The 19,688-nt window shown below is 41.7% G+C and overlaps 1 protein-coding gene across 1 annotated transcript in view; it reads left to right on the top strand.

Moving 5' to 3' along the window:
* Window positions 1-2,434: 2,434 nt before the first annotated feature.
* Window positions 2,435-19,688, top strand: part of LOC103255704 (disintegrin and metalloproteinase domain-containing protein 23-like) — a gene marked incomplete at its 3' end in the record, with an annotated part of 67,863 nt that continues 50,609 nt past the window's right edge. Inside the window, exons 1-4 of the mRNA XM_008053662.1 lie at window positions 2,435-2,481; window positions 2,738-2,900; window positions 6,980-7,133; window positions 8,065-8,162. Of these exons, the coding sequence (XP_008051853.1) occupies window positions 2,435-2,481; window positions 2,738-2,900; window positions 6,980-7,133; window positions 8,065-8,162 (462 nt within the window). The remainder of the gene's footprint in view (window positions 2,482-2,737; window positions 2,901-6,979; window positions 7,134-8,064; window positions 8,163-19,688) is intronic.

Here is a 19,688-nt window from a genome sequence, read left to right as displayed (position 1 = left end):
ACAAGGTCTCACCAAGTTGCGTGGACTGGTCTCGAACCCATGGGCTCAGGCAGTCCTCTCACCTTAGTCTCCCAAAGTTCTGGGATTGTAGACGTATTTAATTTCTATAACCAGGTTAAAGGGAGAAAGGTCGGTATCATTGCCAAAAATAAACCAAAACCAAAACCAAAACCGTCTCAAAGCAACACAAATTCATTCCAGTATTTATACCCAAAATTCATAGCTCTTCACCTGCCCCGAGTTAGAAGCCTATGTGTAGTTTTAGCATGACTCAAGATTTACATGAATGATTTTGATTTGTGACCACTGACCTGGCACAAAATCTCCTGGTCATGTTGATATTTTAGACAAAATTTTGGCATTTATAATACGTTATTTTATAGTTTTTTAGAGGAAGATACAGACAACTGCAATATTTGGACAGAAGGAAAACATAATTGTGACAATCTTTTATTCCCAGAGCCCTTGCCTACAATAGTCTGATGTCCCTATATTCACAGATGGAGGGGAGATGAGCAGTGCCTACTCCAAGCTTTCAGACACATTCTTGTCAGCCTTGGCCCACTCTCCTAGTCATTAGGTGGTCTGGCTTGCCTGACTGTTTCTTCTTTAGCACCAGCAATGGCTACTAGATAACATTGGCAGTCGGGCAAGGCCATGCTGGGGGGAGGGGCTAATAGGAAAAATGTGGACTTTTGAATCCAAGTGGCTTTTACCTTTAGCCCAACCCAGCTACAAAAGAATGCAAGCTTTTAAGTCTTTTCTATATGAATGTTCTAATATAACCAAAATGGCCTCTTTTCAACCTATAACCTCTTCATCCATTCTCTACAGTTTCACTGTGTGTGATGCTTGTTGTATAGTTGTGCTAACAAATATTTGGCATCTCGGAAAAGAACCTGGATTCACAGTATTGAACAAACTATAGTTTTCATGATTAGCTTCGAAATTTGTGCATCATAGTATTTCAGTCACCTGTAACTGTGTTCTTTATATGGATTCAGTTTTCCCTGTGTTTAAATTTTTGTTGTTGTTTCATGATATAAGGGGTAAAGCTAAATTCTGAAAGTAACCATGAACCTGTGATTGAGGAATCTCAGAATTACTGGTATCCCTGGAGAAATACTGGTAGCCCTAACTAGGAATGTTAGGACTTTAAGTTAGGGAGAAGAAATTCACCATCTTTTTCATTTAGTTGAAGATTTTTATTCTTTTGCCAGCTCCTTAGAAGGAAACCCTTGACTGGGCTGGGTGGCTCATGCCTGTAATCCCACCACTTTGGGATTGCTTGAGCCTAGGAGTTTGAGACCAGACTGGGCAACATAGTGAGATCTTGTCACTATAAAAATAAAAAATAAGCTGGGTGTGGTGGTGAGTACCTGTAGTCCCAGTTACTTGGGAGGCTGAAGTGGAAGGATAGCCTGAGCCCAGGAGGTTGAGGCTGTGGTGAACCATGATCATCATATCATGCCACTCCACTCCAGACAGGGTGACAGAGTGAGACCCCAACTCAAAAAAAAAAAAAAGGAAGTCTCATTGGCTCTTATTGACAGGTTAAGCCAGCTGAATGGGATCCTCAGCTTTAATGTCACCTCAAGTCCATCCCTGTTTCCCTACTCTCTGTTCCTTTCTCCACTCCTCTGTTAGCTTGCAGCCCTGCTTAAGTGTCTTGTCCTCATTGCACAAGGGCTTTCCATACTGTATTACGGTTCAGAGGCAGTCACCAGAGATGCAGGAGTACCCATGCATTGAAGTTGCTGCTGTGATCTCTCATCTGGTTTAGGAACTCATTAAATTCCTGTTGTGACCCCAGTGAAGCTTAAACCTCGACATTGTGTCCAAGCTGGGAATGTTCCCTGCCTGCAGCTCTGTTCCATGAAATATGCCCACGCTGCCCAGCCCTCGTGAGCATGCCATCTTTGTCTAACTTAACACAAAGCCTCTCTTCAACCTATAATTATGTTCACTCACTTAACATATCATTGCTGCACTCCAAAAATCCCAATTTCTCTGTGTGTGCAATCTTTTAACATGGCTTAAAAGTCTCATTCAAAGGGGTATATATTTTCTAGCTGAAACTTTTGGTATAAAAACTATTTTAGGTTGTATGAGTCTAACTTTTTCTTAAAACTTTAGAAAAGTAGTGATTGAAAATTGTTATACTTTTAAGGTGTATTGTTTCTGAAAAGAAAAGCAATATAAGAACGAAGCATAATCATAGGTGACAAGCTTATGCTTGTATGAGTGTACTGAGTTTAAATTCTGTGTTTCTTCATTACCATTTACAGTGTTGATTTAAAGAATTAAAAATATCTTAAGTGTATAAAAGGATACAAAAGAGAAGCTTCTAGCAGACAAGAGGTGTGGGGGTGTGCTTCACTGCACACTGTTGGTGAGGTTATGGGTCCCCACAGTGACATTTGTGTGTGACGACATGAACGAATGTGGACCTGACGGAGAGGGTGGTGATAGGCTTCCTGGGTGAGTCTGTCAGGGGCCATGTGGGTGTGATCAGGGCTCCCCATCCTGAGAAATCAGGTGCTGTCCAACAGAAGGTGATTGGATGACAGAACCTGCTTTATCAAGATGGGTATCTGTGGTACTCCTTGTCTAGATGTCATGTAATTTTTTCACTTTTTGACTTCTATTCCAGTCCCAGTTTGAGCACATATGGAAGTGACCTACATGTTTTACTACTGAGGCTTGAATTGGGGTATCTTTGCTACTGTTTCCATAGGAACAAAGACATAATTGTGTGGCAAGGAGTGTGGCTGTCACCACCCGGTCACCAGAGTCTTTCAGTGAGTGTGAGCTACAGCTTCCTGACTCCTACATCTCTGCTGACTCCCTTCCTAGACCCCCTACTGATGTTAGACCTTGAAAGAACCCAGGGCAACTGCGTAGGGCCTTCCTGAAACAGTGGCCACATGACACACTGTCACAGAGCCCAGAGGCACCTGGAGGAGGAGAATTGCTCATGGCCTGCTGCAGAGTGGCATCTCAGCTTTTAGTGTTTTTCACCTTGTAGACTAGTTGGGCCTTCCATGGAGAATTTGATGTGTGTACCCTAAATTTGTCTTTTAAGGTAGGGTGACCATATGTTCCAGTTTTCCCAGGGTAGTCCTTCCTGGGTTATATATATCTTTGTCCTGGCATAATTATTAATCTGTCTCTTTTTGTTCCCAGAAATGTCTTGGTTTGGATGATATATTATATTGCTGTTCAGTTGTTAAGCCTTGGTACTTGCTACTGTCTGTCTAGACTTGTGCCCTGTTCTGCTGTCTTGGCCTCCAGGTTCCTTCAGAAGAGCTTGTTGTCTCCAACAATTAGCTCAGTTAGAGATGGACTGGGAGATTATGATTTCAGAGAATGTGGACTTTAGAACCAGAAAGGACTTCTAGTTCAACCATTTTTAACAAGGAAGTGAGTGACTAGAACTCATATAGAACAAATGATTCCTCTAGTGGGCCAATGTATGTCTTCTCTAGTAGTCTTCCTCACAGTCCGTTGTCCTGTTACTCATGTTATCTGGTTCTTAACAATTACTTTGCTTGATTAGGCCAGCCCCAAACTTTCCTGATCAGAATTGCTCTAAAGAAAGCACATGGTTCTTTGTTTAAAGGAAGGGATTAGAGTTATTTCCAAAAAACTGGAAGATGCTTACCCTTCTTGGTTAGTAACTTTTCTAGGCATTAGGGAATCTTGGTAAGTCCCTTTCTAATTACTAGGACCCTTGTCTTCTCCATGATGAGCTTCCCCGTAGTAGAAGACAAACTTTTGAGAGTTCTGACCACTTGGCTATGCAGGTACCTCCTTATGTTGCTGAATCTCAAACTCATGGACTCCAATAGATATATAGACATACAAAACCCTCCTGAGGCAAATTTCTCTGTGTCTGAATTTCCAGTGCCTAAATAGAATGGCAACTCTGTTTGCATTAAGTGCTGATGATTATGAAATTCTTCGAGCATGAATTTCTAGAATATTTATTTGTGGTAAATCCTGAAATTGAAATAGTTTAGACAGTGTTTTGGTAACAAGCTTGCATTCTGAGCCTTGCTACTGTGTTATCTCTTCCCCACTTGCTGGTCTCAGGCAGGCTGAGCAACTCTTGCAGGCGACCCTGTCCCAGTCATGCGAGAAGGATCTCAGTTGCATCCGTTCATCTCCTGGTATGCCATCTGGAGCCTGAGGCTTCCAGGGTGGCCATGGGAGAGAGAGCTTGGGTGATCCTGTAGGGATCTGGATGGTCCTGCTAGAGGGGCAGACTTTGCTTCCTTCATCTCATTAGCTATAATCCAGTCTCTTGGCCCAACCTCACTGCTGGAGAGGCTGGTCTTCCCATACGAAGGGAGAGAGGAAACAGCATTTGGCGGTGACACTGTGTTATTTCTGCTGTAGTTCCCTTTGTTGGCCCGATTCTTAGCTCGTCTGTAGTGTTTAATTGTCTTGCCATTCTCCTGCTTCTACAGCTCAGCATCTCAAAGGGCTTGTCCTTATTATTCACATTTTGAGTCAAAGCCACAGTTGTTCTGATTTTGGAGTTGCTGTTCTTCTCATGGCTTTGGGGATGCACGTTCACCCGGAATGTTTCCGCTCTTCTGTCTCTTCCATCCATCTGGGACTTCCACTCTGCATTTTTCCATTTATGTCTCTTTCAGCAGATGCTCATGTGAGAAGCTCAGAAGTAGCCACAGGTTATAGCTTTTCTGCAACTTGAATGATTGAAAAAAGGAACTCATTTGAGAACTTAGTGCCTTTTGTCAGTCCCCACAACTTATTAGACTCTTTGGAACCCAACACCCAGTCGGCTGGTCAGCAAAGTAAAATGCCGATTCACGTGTGGGTCTACCACTGCTGAACAGATGTGTGTTAATAGTTCAGAACCTTCTGTTCTCAACAGGAAGTTCTGTTGGGGAACCACAGAGAGCAGGATGGAGGAAAGGACTGAAAAGCACCTGCCACAGGGACTGCAGACAACCCACCTATGGGTGAACCTATTCTTGCATGGCTGGTGGGGCTGAGGACTCTGTTGCATGGTATGCTCTTTGGTTCCTCTTGCTCAAGGTTATGGCCATTCTCAAAGATCCCATTTCAACATCACTCCAAGACTTTCACAATATATTAGATTACATTCCATGATCTTAATTCACTTTCAAGGAGATTGCAAGTGATACTTTAGAGTGAGATGACCCACTTTGCACATTTGCACTGATTTGGTTTAGTTTTCATATCAGAGAATTACATTCTTTCTCTTATTTTCCAGCACATGATATAAGCCTGGCATACAGCAGATGCTTACTCAGCAAACATTGACAAGGGCCTACTACACACTAGGCATTGTGCCAGCTGCTCGGGACACTGACGAGTGGTGGGAGAGTTTCCAGGACAGGCTGGCTGAGCAGGCAGGAGGACAGGGTGGAGCCAAGGGGACATAAGCTGTTCACAGGAGGTGGGGAGTGGACTGGCATGGCAACTGGGCATATGGCGTTATGCTGTCTCAGTGTCTGTCACAGGCTTCCTGAATAGTAGCTGGTTTTCTTCTTTAAGATTCTAAAACACCGGAGATACTAGAAATAGATATGTCTGTGGGGAAAAGAGGCCCTTTAAAAGGGGGAAATTGGATGATTAAAGTGACCATTGTCAAATGTGGCACTTCATGATTAGAATGCTGTTATCTGCCCCTGTAATTACAAGCAAAAGTAGTGACCTAAAATAACTTTGTTTCTAAATCCTAATTCTAGGAATTGTGTGGTTGGAAAGTGTGACAGTAGTGAATGGCCTGTAAAGAGATGTGGTCTGTATGTAGCAAGATAGAGCCTGTGCTGGGTTGGGGGGTTGCAGGAGCACTTAGAGGATGGTCCCTGCGGCCCATGTGTGGCTTCTTGGTGCTGGGAGGTGTGGTTAACCAGCAGCACCATGATCTGCACTTGCCAGGCATGCCCTTGCACATGAAATTGAGTGCTGTCATGACTCTTACTGCAACCCAACTTTTTATTTTTATTTATTTTATTTTTAAGTGTTATTTACTTATTTATATTTTTTTTGAGTCAGGGTCTCACTCTGTTACCCAGGCTGGAGTGCAGTGGCATGATCACAATGATCACGGCTCACGGCAGCCTCAACCTCCTGGGCCCAGGTAATCCTTCCACCTCAATATCCCAAGTAGCTGGGACTATAGGCATATGCCACCATGGTTGGCTATTTTTTTTTTTTTTTTTGGTAGAGATGAGGTTTTGCTGTGTTGTCCAGGTTGATCTTGAACTTCTGGGCTCAAGCAATCCTCTGCCTCTGCCTCCCAAAGTGCTGGGATTATAGGCATGAACCACTGTGCCCTGCCAACTCAGCCATGACTTATTTTAGGAGTGATCTCATCAGTGGATGCACACTTAATTCATGACTTTAGTGGAGCACATCTGAGGCGAAAGTGTCAGCATTGGAAGCCCATCTTTGGCACACACAGGCACTCAAGCTGGATATGCTGAGGCCATCACCCTGCTGGCTGTTGCTGGGCACCCCTCCAGCCCTCCTTGTGAGAGCATTTGTAGGTGTCATATACAGCTCTGGGCATGCTGCATAGTCGTTGAGTCTACCCATTCTTCAGCCAGAAAAGAGGTATCAGGGCTTCCTAACAAGAAGTTTGTTGCCAGGCTCGGTGGCTCAGCCTGTAATCCCATGCTTTGGGAGGCTGAGATGAGTGAATTGCCTGAACCTGCGGGTTTGAGATCCGCCTGGGCAACTTGGCGAGACCTCATCTCTACAATAAATTAAAAAAAAAATTAGCCGGCCTGTAGTTCCAGCTACTTGGAAGGCTGAGGCGGAAGGATCGCTGGAGCCCAGCAGGTGGAGGCTGTGGTGGCTGGGAGCGGCCACTGCACTCCAGTCTGGGTGACGGAGTGAGACTCCAACTCAAAAAAGGAAAAAAAAAAAGTTTTTTATCTGTGAAACAGCCAGAATAACTCAGTTGTTCTGCGATTAGGCAGAATTGTGTGATTGGAGTGGAGGGCAGGAGGGACTCGAGGAATCTGTGTTTCAGCCTTCATTCTGCATAGGAGGGAAGGAAAGCATCATCACCTCAGGGCACATGCTGGACAGGACTCCTGCTCCTGTGCTCAAGGTGGTGTTGGGACCAAGTGAGTGAGTACCTTCCAGGGTAACACTGGTCAGGGTTCCTATGCACTTACTCAGTTTACCCAGTACTATGTACAGTGTATACTAAGAAACTCAGTACACTCAGGATTCTGACCTGGGTACTGCCTGTGTGTTCTCTTTTACCCTCACAGTGTCCTGTGAGGCCACATTTTTGACCCTCTCTACTGACACATGAGGTGGGGTCTAGCCCATTATTGCACCGCTTCTGAGGGGCAGAGCATGGCTGCAAACCTTGTTCTGTCTGGGTTTCTGAACCTTTCTTTTGTACCAAGGTGACACACTGTGACCCACAGGCCATATCTAGCTATACTTGTCTTTGTGCAAACTGTAAGCTAAGAGTGATTTTTTTTACATTGTTTTAATAGTTGAAAAAAATCAAAAGAAGGTTAATATTTTATGATGTGTGAAAATCATGTGAAATTCAAACTTCAGTGTCCATAAAGTTTTATCGGACTATCCCATGCTCACTTGATGCTGCTTTTGCGATGCAATGGCAAGGCTGTGGAGTTGCTTGTAGCAGAGACCACATGGCCCTCAAAACCTAAGTATCTACTGTCTGGCCTTTATAGAAAACACTGGCCATCTTGATCCATTCTCTTCCTCAATGATGACATTTTATGATATTCCAGGTATATGGAACACAGTTGTGGGATTTCCATAGGTCTATCTCCCGGTTCTTGCCCCTGGGTTTTTTCCATATTAATGAACATGTCAATCAGATGCTGAGCAGTGTGCAAAAGAGGAGTCTGCCCTTAAATTGTCTATGCCTGGTCTCTTATGAATCGTGTTTGAGACTCTTGGGGATAACTGACTTGCTGTGGACTACTGCTATTGTGGTTTGCATGACCTTCATGTTCATTTATTGCGCTGAGTTATTTGAAGCCTCCAAGTTTAAAAACATCTTTTTCTAAGCTGCAGAAATCACTCTATTTTCTTTCCTTTGTAGTGGTTTGTTGTCTTCTGATTATGTGGAGATTCACTACGAAAATGGGAAACCACAGTACTCTAAGGTACGGTGACTAGCGTCGGAAATCCTGTCGTGTAAGTGTACTTATCTTAGACCTGACCAGGGCACACTGCGATATTTTGATGTCTCTCAATAAAACCACCTGTCCTTATATATGATGGTACTTTTGGTGAGGAGAAATGCATTACAACATGTAAATTTTGGAGATAACATTAGAGAGTTTATCTATTCAGGACAGTAATGAATTGTGTGCTGACTTGGTTATATGCACGTACCTTATGTAATGATGTAAAGAACTATACAACTCTATGTAAGCACCTTAAACAGGAGACAGAGAAGGGCAGGCTCCTGGCCTTGCACTCTGATCGGGAAGCCTGGATGGGCAGATAGAATGACTGTACAAGTAACTCTAAGGAAAAGATTCCCAGCCACAATTGGAATATATTCTTGATAATTGCTATAATTCTGAGAATGGGATTTTCTGGGTCAGAGAGTTGGTATAATTTGCTAAGACTTCTGGTACATATTCAAAATTTTTGTTTCTGGAAGTTTATATTTTGGAGACAGCCAGAATAGCTAAGTTGGGAGAGCATTAGACTGAAAGTTTGTATCAGTTCATACTCCTACCACCATTATATACATATTTTTAAAAATGTAACAGAGTATCAGAAAAGGAAATTAATATGTAAGAATGGCAGTTTAAACTTGTTTTTGCACATTATGCAGCCTTTCTTCTAAAGATCTCCAACTATTTAGACAAAGCATTGGAACATAAAGGTCATTGGGTTCTTAATTTCTTTTAGGTGGAGATTGACTTCAGGAGGATCAATAAGGATCTTCCATGATCCTTACTGATGGATTTAAATTAAAGCAGGAGAGGGATTACCTGTATGTGAGAAACACAGTGATCTCTGTTAGTCTTGGTGAAAATTCTTGGAATGCCTGCACAAGAAACTCTTACTTTTAGGGAGTCCACAAGTTGTCATTGTGACCAGGTGGCATCCCCGGATACCAAGGGTCTGGGAGATGAAACAGGGAAACAAAGTGGGAAATACCACTGCCTTTGGATTTTTCCTCTAGATGGCTAATAAGTGTCAATATTAAAGTAGCACCTTCCGTGTGTGGGCTCACTGGGTTGTACATTGTAGAGACTTGAAATTCCAGCCAGATAGCCTTTTGACAGACATCTGTAGGTGGCCTTCATTGTAACACTGCCCTGGAGGCCACATGTTTCTCGGTATTCATCACTGTCCCATTACCAGCAGACACACTCATAATTCCATGTGTTTTTCAGTCTTTGAATCTCATACCACAGATTAAGGACTTTCACCCTTGTTCTCAATGGTCGTCAGTTCTGCCTCAGATTGCATCTTGGAGTTGTGGAGTTTCCCTAAAAGTTAGTGCTGTGGCAAGTGAGCAGAAATGCTAAATCATGCATGGAGCGTGCTTCCTGGCACCGGTACAAACAAAAGCTTTTGTCATCTGGGTCAGGTCTGAGTCCTGTGGATGCTGAGTCAGGAGCCAGAGTGAATGTGGCTGCAGGAAACTTTATAGACTCAGCACCCAGCCACTTTGCAGGATGCAGAAACTCGATCTGGACTCTGCACCAAGAAGCACCGGTTGTTTTGTGAAGAACCAGGAGGTCATTTGAGGTCCCCACAGAAGGCCTTATCATTAATAATACACTCCAAACCTCACATCAGTGGTAACTAAAATTGAGAACTGATGACATTTCAGTGCTGGCAAGGGAAGTGTTCACTGCAGTTTGTTCTGTGTTCTCTGCTTTTCTCTCACTTATGACCCATTTTCTCCAAACAACTGGTTTCCCTGAACTCACTTGCTTCCGAGACAGTGGATTATCTGTCAGTTTTTATGTGTCTGTGTTATTATGTGTACATCTAAAAACCCAAGGTGGTTTGGCAGGCCCTGTCTTGTAGCAGGATTTTGAAAATCCAAATATTATACATATTTTAGCATGTATTAAATAATCTTGTAAACCTTTAATTTAAAAAACATCATTTCTCATTCATTTGTTATAAATTGTTTAAAAATCTCATAGTAAGAGACATTTAAATTGTTTTCATTTTTTTTTTTTTGCTATACAGATAACTCTAAGGAAAGGGCTTCCAGATACAATTTGAATACATTCTTGATAATTGCTAAGGATTAATTCTGAGATTGGCATTTTCTAGATCAAAGACTTAGTATAATTTGCTAAGGCTTCTGGTACATAGTAACAATTTTTCTTTTTGAAAGTTTGTGTCAGTTCACACTCCCACTACCATTACATACATATTTAAAAAAAATTTTTAAATAAACTTCATGAAAATTGTCTCCATGCTATTTAAGAAAATCTTTGTACAGAGTACCAGCAAAAGAAATTAACACGTAAGAATGGCTAAGTCAAACTTGTTTTTATACATTATGCCGCCTTTCTTCTAAAGATCTCAAACAATTTAGACAAGAGCACATGCACACCACGTACACACACACACACACACACACACACACACACACACACACACACAATTTGCATGATTAGAGAAGAATAACCTATTTGGCGATGCAATTGAATATAAATGTGGACATTGGCACTATTCCAGGAATTAATTGCAAGCAAAATGATGAATCCCACTTTGAAAAGAGAGTGTCTGGGTCATCCTACCTTATCACTATCAGGCTCACCCTCATTCCCAATTTTTGTCAAGAAGAGGTTCATGTCTGGGTTTTTAGTTCTACTGGATAGATTAAAAGGGCTTCTTTCTATGTGAAGCAGATACAGGAACCAGAGAAGTAAAAAAATTAAGTCATATGGATATTGGGATCAGTTGATGCCTAAAGAAGAGCTTTTGCTCTACACCCCATGGGGCAGTAGCTTTTGTTAGTTTCTGCCAGTGTTTTGCACACAGGACACAATAAAACAACTTGGTACTTTTTTTTATTTTTTATTTTTTTACTAATTTTAAAAGTAACTTATTTATTTTTCTCTTTTCTTCTGTTTAAACAGATTTACCAAAACATAATTTGCATACAATTAAATTGTTTTTAGTTTACTTACAGAATTGTGCATCCATCAGCATAATCTAATTTTAGGACATTTTCATTACCCCATGAAAAAACCCCCACCTATTGTCTCTGCCTGGTTGGTGAGTCTGCCTGACTCAAAGGTATAGCATTACAGACCTGTTGGACTCTCAACCAGTCCTCTCCTCTAATATAGCACTATCAGAAGTGGAGGTGATGTTTTGATGTTTCACTCCTGTTTCTCTCTGTTATTTGGTTTTAAACTTGGGTGGGCATCACTTGACATCCACTCGGATGGCTGTAATTAAAAAGATAGACAATAGCAAATGTTGATGGGAGTGTGGAGAAATTGGAGCCCTTGTGCACTGCTGGTGGAAATGTAAAATGGTGTGGCTGTAAAACAGTTTGTCAGTTCCTCAGAAAGTGCAGCATAGGGTCACCACATGACTCAAATTCTACTCCTGCATATGTATCCAAGTGAATTAAAAGCATATGTCCACACAAAAATGTGTACATAAATGTTTGCAGCAGCATTATTTATAGTAGCCAAAAAGTAGAAACAACCCAAATTTCCTTCATTTGGGGGAATGAATAAAGAAAATATGGTATATTCACATAGTGAAATTATTCAGCTATAAAAAGAAATGAAGTACTAATACATGGTACAACGTAGGTAAATCTTGGAAACATCATGCTGAATGGAAGAAGCTAGACAAAAGGGAGCACTTGTCATATGATTCTGTTTATTTGAAATGTCCAGAACAGGAAAATTCATAGAGATGGAAATTAGGTGAGTGACTGCCAGGGGTGACTGGAGCGAAGAAGGGGATAGATGGGGAATGACTGCTGATAGGCATGGGATTTTTTTGGGGGGGTGTGATGAAAATATTCTGGAATTAGATAGTGGTGATGGCTGCACAGTTCTTTGAATATACTAAAAGACACTGAATTGTATCTTTTAAAAGGGTAAATTTTATGATTTGTGAATTATGTCTCAAAATAAAAAAATCAGGTGGGAAATGGGAGTACATTTACTCATTTTCTTCATCAAATAAGAATCCTTAATGAAAGGTCTTGACATTTAAGCTCATGAATAAGTTATTCCTTCTCATTCATTAAAAGTGATATGGGTTCACTTAGCATAGGGTCCTACATATTCATTCATGTTGTTACAAATGGCAGGGTTTCCTTTTTAAAGGCTGAATAACATTTCTCTCTCTCTGTGTGTGTGTCTGTATAGCAATCATACCAGACACAGAAAGAAAAATATTACATGATCTCACATAAATGGAGAATCTAAAATAGTTGAATACATATAAACAGAATAGTGGTTACCAGGGGCAGGAGGTGGTGGTAGTGATGGGAAGGAGAGATGTAGATCAAAAGGTATAAAGTTGTAGTAATATAGGGGTAATAAGTACAAAGTTGCAGTAATATGGGGTAATAAGTCTAGAGATGAGTGAGGTAGGATATAAATCTAGAGGTGAGTGATGTAGGATATAAGCCTAGAGGTGAATGATGTGGGATGTAAGTCTAGAGATGAGGGATGTAGGATGTAAGTCTAGAGATGCATGATGTAGAATGAATAAGTCTAGGAGATGAGTGATGTAGGATGTAAGCCTAGGGGTGAATGATGTAGGATGTCAGTCTAGAGATGAGTGATGCAGGATGTAATTCTAGACATGAGTGATGTGGGATATAAGTTTAGAGATGAGTGACATAGGATGTATATCTAGAGATGAGAGATGTAGGATGTAAGTCTAGAGATGAGTGACATAGAATGTAAGTCTAGAGATGAGTGACACAGGATATATATCTAGAGATGAGTGGTATAGGATGTAAGTCTAGAGATGAATGATATAGAATGAAAAAATCTAGGAGATGGGTGATGTAGGATATAAGCCTAGAGGTGAATGATGTGGGATGTAAGTCTAGAGATGAGAGATGTAGGATGTAAGTCTAGAGATGCATGATGTAGAATGAATAAGTCTAGGAGATGAGTGATGCAGGATGTAAGCCTAGGGGTGAATGATGTCAATGTACGTCTAGAGATGAGTGCTGTAGGATGAATAAGTCAAGAGCTGGGCGATGTAGGCTGTAAGTCTAGAGATGAGGGATGCAGGATGCAATTCTAGAGATGAGTGATGTGGGATATAAGTCTAGAAATGAGCGACATAGGATGTAAGTCTAGAGATGAGTGATGTAGGATGTAAGTCTAGAGATGTGTGATGCAGGATGCAATTCTAGAGATGAGTGATGTGGGATATAACTCTAGAAATGAGTGACGTAGGATGTAAGTCTAGAGATGCATGATGTAGAAAAAATAAGTCTAGGAGGTGAGTGATGTGGGATGTCAACCTAGAGGTAAAGGATGTGGGATGTAAGTCTAGAGATGAGGGATGTAGGTTGAATAAGTCAGGAGATGAAGGATGTAGGATGTAAGTCTAGAGATGAGGGATGCAGGATGCAATTCTAGAGGTGAGGGATGTATGATGCAAACCTCGAGATGAATGATGTAGGATGTTCGTCTACAGAGGAGTGATGTAGGATGTAAGTCTAGAGGTCAGTGACATAGAACGTAAGTCTAGAGATGAGTGACACAGGGTATATATCTAGAGATGAGCGATGTTGGATATAAACCTAGAGGTGAATGATGTAGGATGTCAGTCGAGAGATGAGGGATGCAGGATGCAATTCTAGACATGAGTGACGTAGGATGTATATCTAGAGATGAGTAGTATAGGATGTAAGTCCAGAGATGTATGATGTAGAATGAATAAGTCTAAGAGGTGAGTGATGTGGGATGTAAGCCTAGAAATGAATGATGTAGGATGTAAGTCTAGAGGTGAGTGATGCAGGATGTAATTCTAGAGATGAGTGACATAGGATGTGTGTCTAGAGATGAGTGATGTAGGATGTAAGTCTAGAGGTGCCTGATGTAGAAAAAATAAGTCTAGGAGATAAAGATGAGTGGTGTAGTATGTAAGCCTAGAGGTGAATGATGTAGGATGTCAGTCTAGAGATGAGGGATGCAGGATGCAATTCTAGACATGAGTGGCGTAGGATGTATATCTAGAGATGAGTAGTATAGGATGTAAGTCCAGAGATGTATGATGTAGAATGAATAAGTCTAAGAGGTGAGTGATGTGGGATGTAAGCCTAGAAATGAATGATGTAGGATGTAAGTCTAGAGGTGAGTGATGCAGGATGTAATTCTAGAGATGAGTGACATAGGATGTGTGTCTAGAGATGAGTGATGTAGGATGTAAGTCTAGAGGTGCCTGATGTAGAAAAAATAAGTCTAGGAGATAAAGATGAGTGGTGTAGTATGTAAGCCTAGAGGTGAATGATGTAGGATGTCAGTCTAGAGATGAGGGATGCAGGATGTAATTCTAGACATGAGTGGCGTAGGATGTAAGTCTAGAGATGCGTGACGTAGGATGTAAGTCTAGAGATGCATGATGTAGAATGAGTAAGTCAAGAGATGAATGATGTGGGATGTCGGTCTAGGGGTGAGTGACAGAGGATGTAAATCCAGAGATGAATGACATAGGATGTAAGCCTAGAGATGAGTGATGATGGAGGATGTAATTCTAGAGGTGAGTTATATAGGCTGTACGTCTAGAGGATGAGTGACCTAGGATATCAGTCTAGAGATGTATAATACTGGGTTAAAACCTAGCGATCAGTGATATAGGACATAAGCCAGTTAATAAAACACGTTAAGTGGATTGACCATAGTAACTATTTCACTATATATGCATTTAAAGATTATGTTGTATATTTTTAGATCATATACAATTTATAAAAACCCCCAAAGCACAAAATACATTGATTTTGCTTTTCTCTGACCTTGTCTAGACAATAGTTACTATCTCAGATACTGGCTATATACCAATGAGATAAAAATCTCTACCCTGTGGATCTAGATTCTCTATCTTCTTTTGTTCTTTTCTTCGTCAGTGCCATCAGGTCTGTCATTTAGGATGTTCTTTGTGTTTTCCTTATCAGACCATCATCAGGACTGGAGATCAAGCTACTTCTTGGAAGGCAGCTGGCAGCAGGAAAGCAGGGATTGTGTAGCGTGGAGTGGGCCTCCGTGGTCCTCTGTGGACCTCTGTGGGTGTGGCTTCTGACTGGGGATGGGTCTGTGCAGAATGAGGAGATCTGGGGAATGAGTGCTCTGGAAACCTGTCCCGTGTGTGACGAGACATGTGATGAGATGTGCTCTTCAGTGTCTGACTGGGCCTGTGTTGGAGCTGGAGTGTTTTCACACACAGGGCTGTCTGTCTTCCCTTCTGTTTCCTCCCCCCATTCTCTCATTCTCTCTTCCTTTAGAAATATTTCATGAATATTCTCAGACTATTTTTCTTCATCTCTTTTCCTTTTTCACTACCTGTCAGTTTGCCATAATTGGACTTAAAAATGTATATTTGTGTGCCCTGTTTCTAACCAAAAAGTTAGATAATTTAAAGTTTTCATATCCACTCCTATGCTAAATTAAAATGACTCTTTTATTTGCATGTGCACTAGAAATTTTTCCCTAGTCTTTGAACTAATAGCCAGTTTAAAAAAATAAAAGTGTCTTGCCACTGCATAATTAATAAACAATTTAAGTAATAACGGGAAAAACAAAACTATCCTCACTAAACTACTTATATCAGATACAAGATTATCAGTTATTTAATTTTTGAACTTCAAGTTGAAATTATTATTGTTAATCATTGAAAATTTTACAGTTCCCAACAGGATTCTGAGTATGTCATAGAATATGAAGATGCGTGGGGGTTAATAAAGGCCTGTGGAATTAGGATCACTGATGACGCCAGCTCCTCACAAAGCTACTTTAAGTTGGAATAGTATAATTTATATGAACCATTAGAATTGACATAGCACTGGGACAGCCCAACTGTTCTGATACTTTATTAATTAAACCACCGCAAGAACATTTTTTTTCATTGACTATCATGAAGGAAAATAATTAAACTGGTGTTGGGGTCTCAGGTACCCTGATTCTCTGAAATTATTTTTTTTCATTTATTTATTCTGCAGTATTCCGATGCAGGTATATGTGTCCAAGTATGGATATTTTTAAAAAATTTCTTTTTTTGCTACCAGCCCACACTGATTTTTAAAATAGAATGGCACACCTGCCAGTTGATAAGTTTTAAGTATTTAAAGATATGCATATAATCACTTGAGTGTGGTGTCACAGTTCTTATTATTATATTCAGAACCTAGATGTCATTTATACACATTTCCTAGCTATGTCCTGTATAGTTTTTTTGCCAGTGTTCATCCAGACCTTCAGGTGTTGATTGAAGCTATCAGTGTTTAGTCACTAAGAATGTCCAGGTTCATAGGAATTTCTTTTTTTACTTTTTTATTTTTTAGGAATTTCTTAAGCAATGATGAGGCTGATGGGACTTCATGAGCAGATGAGATAAATAAGCACAAAGCTGGGGCAATTAAATAAGTGAAATAGAAACAATCGTTTCTCTTTCCATTAAAGTGAGTAGAATAAAACAGTTCCCATTATTAGATTAGGAGTAACAGGGAACCAAATCTTTTATTCCCTCCAAGTTGTTGTCACCAGTCCCACAAATTGTTACCCTCAGCCATATCTGATTGGGAAGTATTTTAAAAGATGTAGTGTCTCACGCTTTGAGAGGCTAAGGTGGGAGGATCGCTTGAGGCCAGGAATTTGAGAACAGCTTGGACAACATAGTGAGAACTTGTGTCTACAAAAAAATAAAAATAAAAAATAGAAATAATAATTGATCAGGCGTGGTGGCGGTATGTGTCTGTAGTTCCAGCTACTCTGGAGGCTGAGGCAGAAGGATGGCCTAAGCCCTGGAGGCTGAGCCTGTAGTGAGCTGTGATTGTGCCACTGCACTCCAGCCTGGGTGACAGAGACCCTGACTCAAAAAAACAAAACAAAACAAAATAAAAAACACAGGACTTCAGTGTGCCTGGGAATTCCAGAAGAGTTGTAAGCTTGGCAGTCTTGTGGAGCAGAGTTGCTATCGTGTGTGTCTAGCTGCATGTTTGTGGCAGACAAGGAAGGTGAGAAACCTACACGCTGACACACGAGTTATTGACACATGAGTTACTGACAAGCCAATAATTTCCCTTCTCAGATGCTGCCTTGTGGTTGAATTTAACTCACTGATGGACAGTTCTGGATCTGAAGGTGCTGATTTCTGTGGGGCACACAGTAACTTGTGTCATGTGCCAAATGAGCACTTTGTAAGTTCCCTTCCTGCAGTGTTCCATGTCCCAGGTCTGTGACCTGCTTGAGGTGGTCAGCACGGGCTGGTCCTTCAGTTGTCCAAGGCCTTCCCAGCAGGAGAAAGAAGCTCCGTCCAGAGAGTCTGAGGATATGGACTCAGCCAAGTCTTTGCTGTTTCTGGAAGGGCCTTTGGCCCTTTGTGCCTGTCTCCTTCTGTGCGTGGAGGTGGTGGTCATGTGAGGTGGCAACTGTTGAGGACAACTAGACCCTTGCAGCCGATTTCTACAGTCACTGTTAGTGCCATCTGGAGGTGGCATGCTGGCTTCCTAGGAGGGCTACCTCTTCTCTTTTGGGATTTATTTTCTGTGAAATACCTCAGGATATTGCTTTGCAATGGTCTGAAGAGTTACAGTGGATAAAGAGTATTTGTTTATAATACTTAAAAAAATTGGAATGAATTTAGTAAGAAAAAACTCAGAATATACTCTAATGCTATTAATACTAAATTGGAAATTGTTTAGAGTTCTTAATATAACCAGATCATTTAGATAGTAAAGCTTGCTTATGATGTTGCCTGAAGTCTCATTTAAGGTTCAGAAAATACAATGTTGCACATTCTAGGACACAGGAATGAGTCCAGCCCCTTTAGATGACACCATGTCTCAATTCAGACAGGTGACAATGACCTTGACAGTGAGCGAGCATCAGCCTTCTGACTTTATTGGGAGTGAGTGAACTTTAGATCTAAGAAAGCGCTTGGAAATATTTGATGGGGAAAAGAAGACTATTTTTAGGAAAATCTGGAAATAGCTTTTCTTAGAAAGGTCAAGTAAATATGACAGTGTTTGCTCTGCACTTGCTCCCAACAGTCTCTTGATTTAGCCAGCCTTTTGGTGTGATACAAGTGCCAAATAATCAGCTTGATGGAATTTAGTTACCTGTGGTTGCTTTTAGAATCATGTGAAGAGTCGGGAATTTAATTGTAGAATATTAATAATCTAGATATCTCAAATTGCTGAGATGTGTGATTCCATTTGTTTTTATAAGTTCTGGAGCTGAATATGCAAGTAGAACTTGACATACTACACACAGGTCTGTGTTTATATACAAGTTTGTTTTTGTTTTTAGACTTTGAACAACATGGGTTTGAACAGTGCAGGTCCATTTATATGTGGATTTTTTCAACCAAACATAGTATTCAAGCTATGGGAAACCTATGTATAGAGAAGGATGGCTTTCCATATATGCAGGACCTGTGTCACTTGTCCCTGGAACTGGCGGCATCTGGAAACAGGAAGGTGGGCTGGCCATCCACAGGGAGGGTAGTTATTCCCTCTTTGATGCCCACCCTGTACAGCCCAGGGTCCATCCTGTCCCTTGTCCCACAGAGGAGTGCAGCTTGTGGAGAAAAATGGAAAGGAAGGAATTTCCAAGCAGCATTAGAAGCTGCTTCCCAGGCTTTCCTGAGAAAAAGTACCACAGAGCACTGGGACAGGGGCAGAGGCCCTGTGAGGCCCTTTGGGAGGGCTTGTGGGTGACCCTGCCAGGCTCCTCGTGAGGGCTTGTGAAAAACCCTGTGTGGTTCCTGGTGAGGGCTCATGCAAAGACCTTCCTGGTATCTTCTTGAAAGGGGAAACAGACTTTATAGAAACCTGCCAACAGGACACTGTGTGTCAGCAGCACATTAGAACCAGGAGTCTGCTCTGTGCCCTGGAGCGCCCGGGGAAATGTGTCCTGTCTAGTCTCTGCCACTTACGTCATACATCTCCTGTGAGGCCTGAGAGGGATGTCACACGTGCACTCTCTCACCAGATGCATCTTCCAGGAATGCTTTTCAGGAAAACCTCAGAGGGCATATGCCTCCAGGAAGGCGGGGGCACCACACATGGGGACCCTGGTCTCTGATCTGCATGGAGGGAGGTGAAGGGCATGAAGGCAGCACAGCCAAGTCCTGTCACCACCATGCATCGTGGAGGAGGTGGTGAGGCCAGCCAGAGCCCGAGGTTGGGGAGAACAGGACAGGCATTGGCAGAGTGGAGTAGATGTGCTATGTTCCCTGGTGTGTTCAGCTGCGTAGAGGGGCATCCTGGAGTCCTCTCAGAAGATAGGGGTGTGTGGGTCCTGCACAGAAAGACAAAGGAGCAAGGAAGTGAGGCAGAAGTTCTCAAAAAGTAAAAAATGAGGCAAGCAAGAAAATGTAGCGGGGCTTGGTGGCTCAGCCTGTAATCCCGCGCCTTGGGAGGCTGAGGTGAATAGATTGCCTGAGCCCGCGGGTTCAAGACCCGCCTGGGCAACTTGGTGAGACCTCATCTC

This window comes from Carlito syrichta, unplaced genomic scaffold, assembly GCF_000164805.1.
Source record: "Carlito syrichta isolate Samal-C Ts95f unplaced genomic scaffold, Tarsius_syrichta-2.0.1 Scaffold288354, whole genome shotgun sequence".
NCBI classification, from domain to species: Eukaryota; Metazoa; Chordata; class Mammalia; order Primates; family Tarsiidae; genus Carlito; species Carlito syrichta.
Note: the sequence above shows the minus strand (reverse complement) of the source record. Positions and strands in the feature narration are given on the sequence as shown.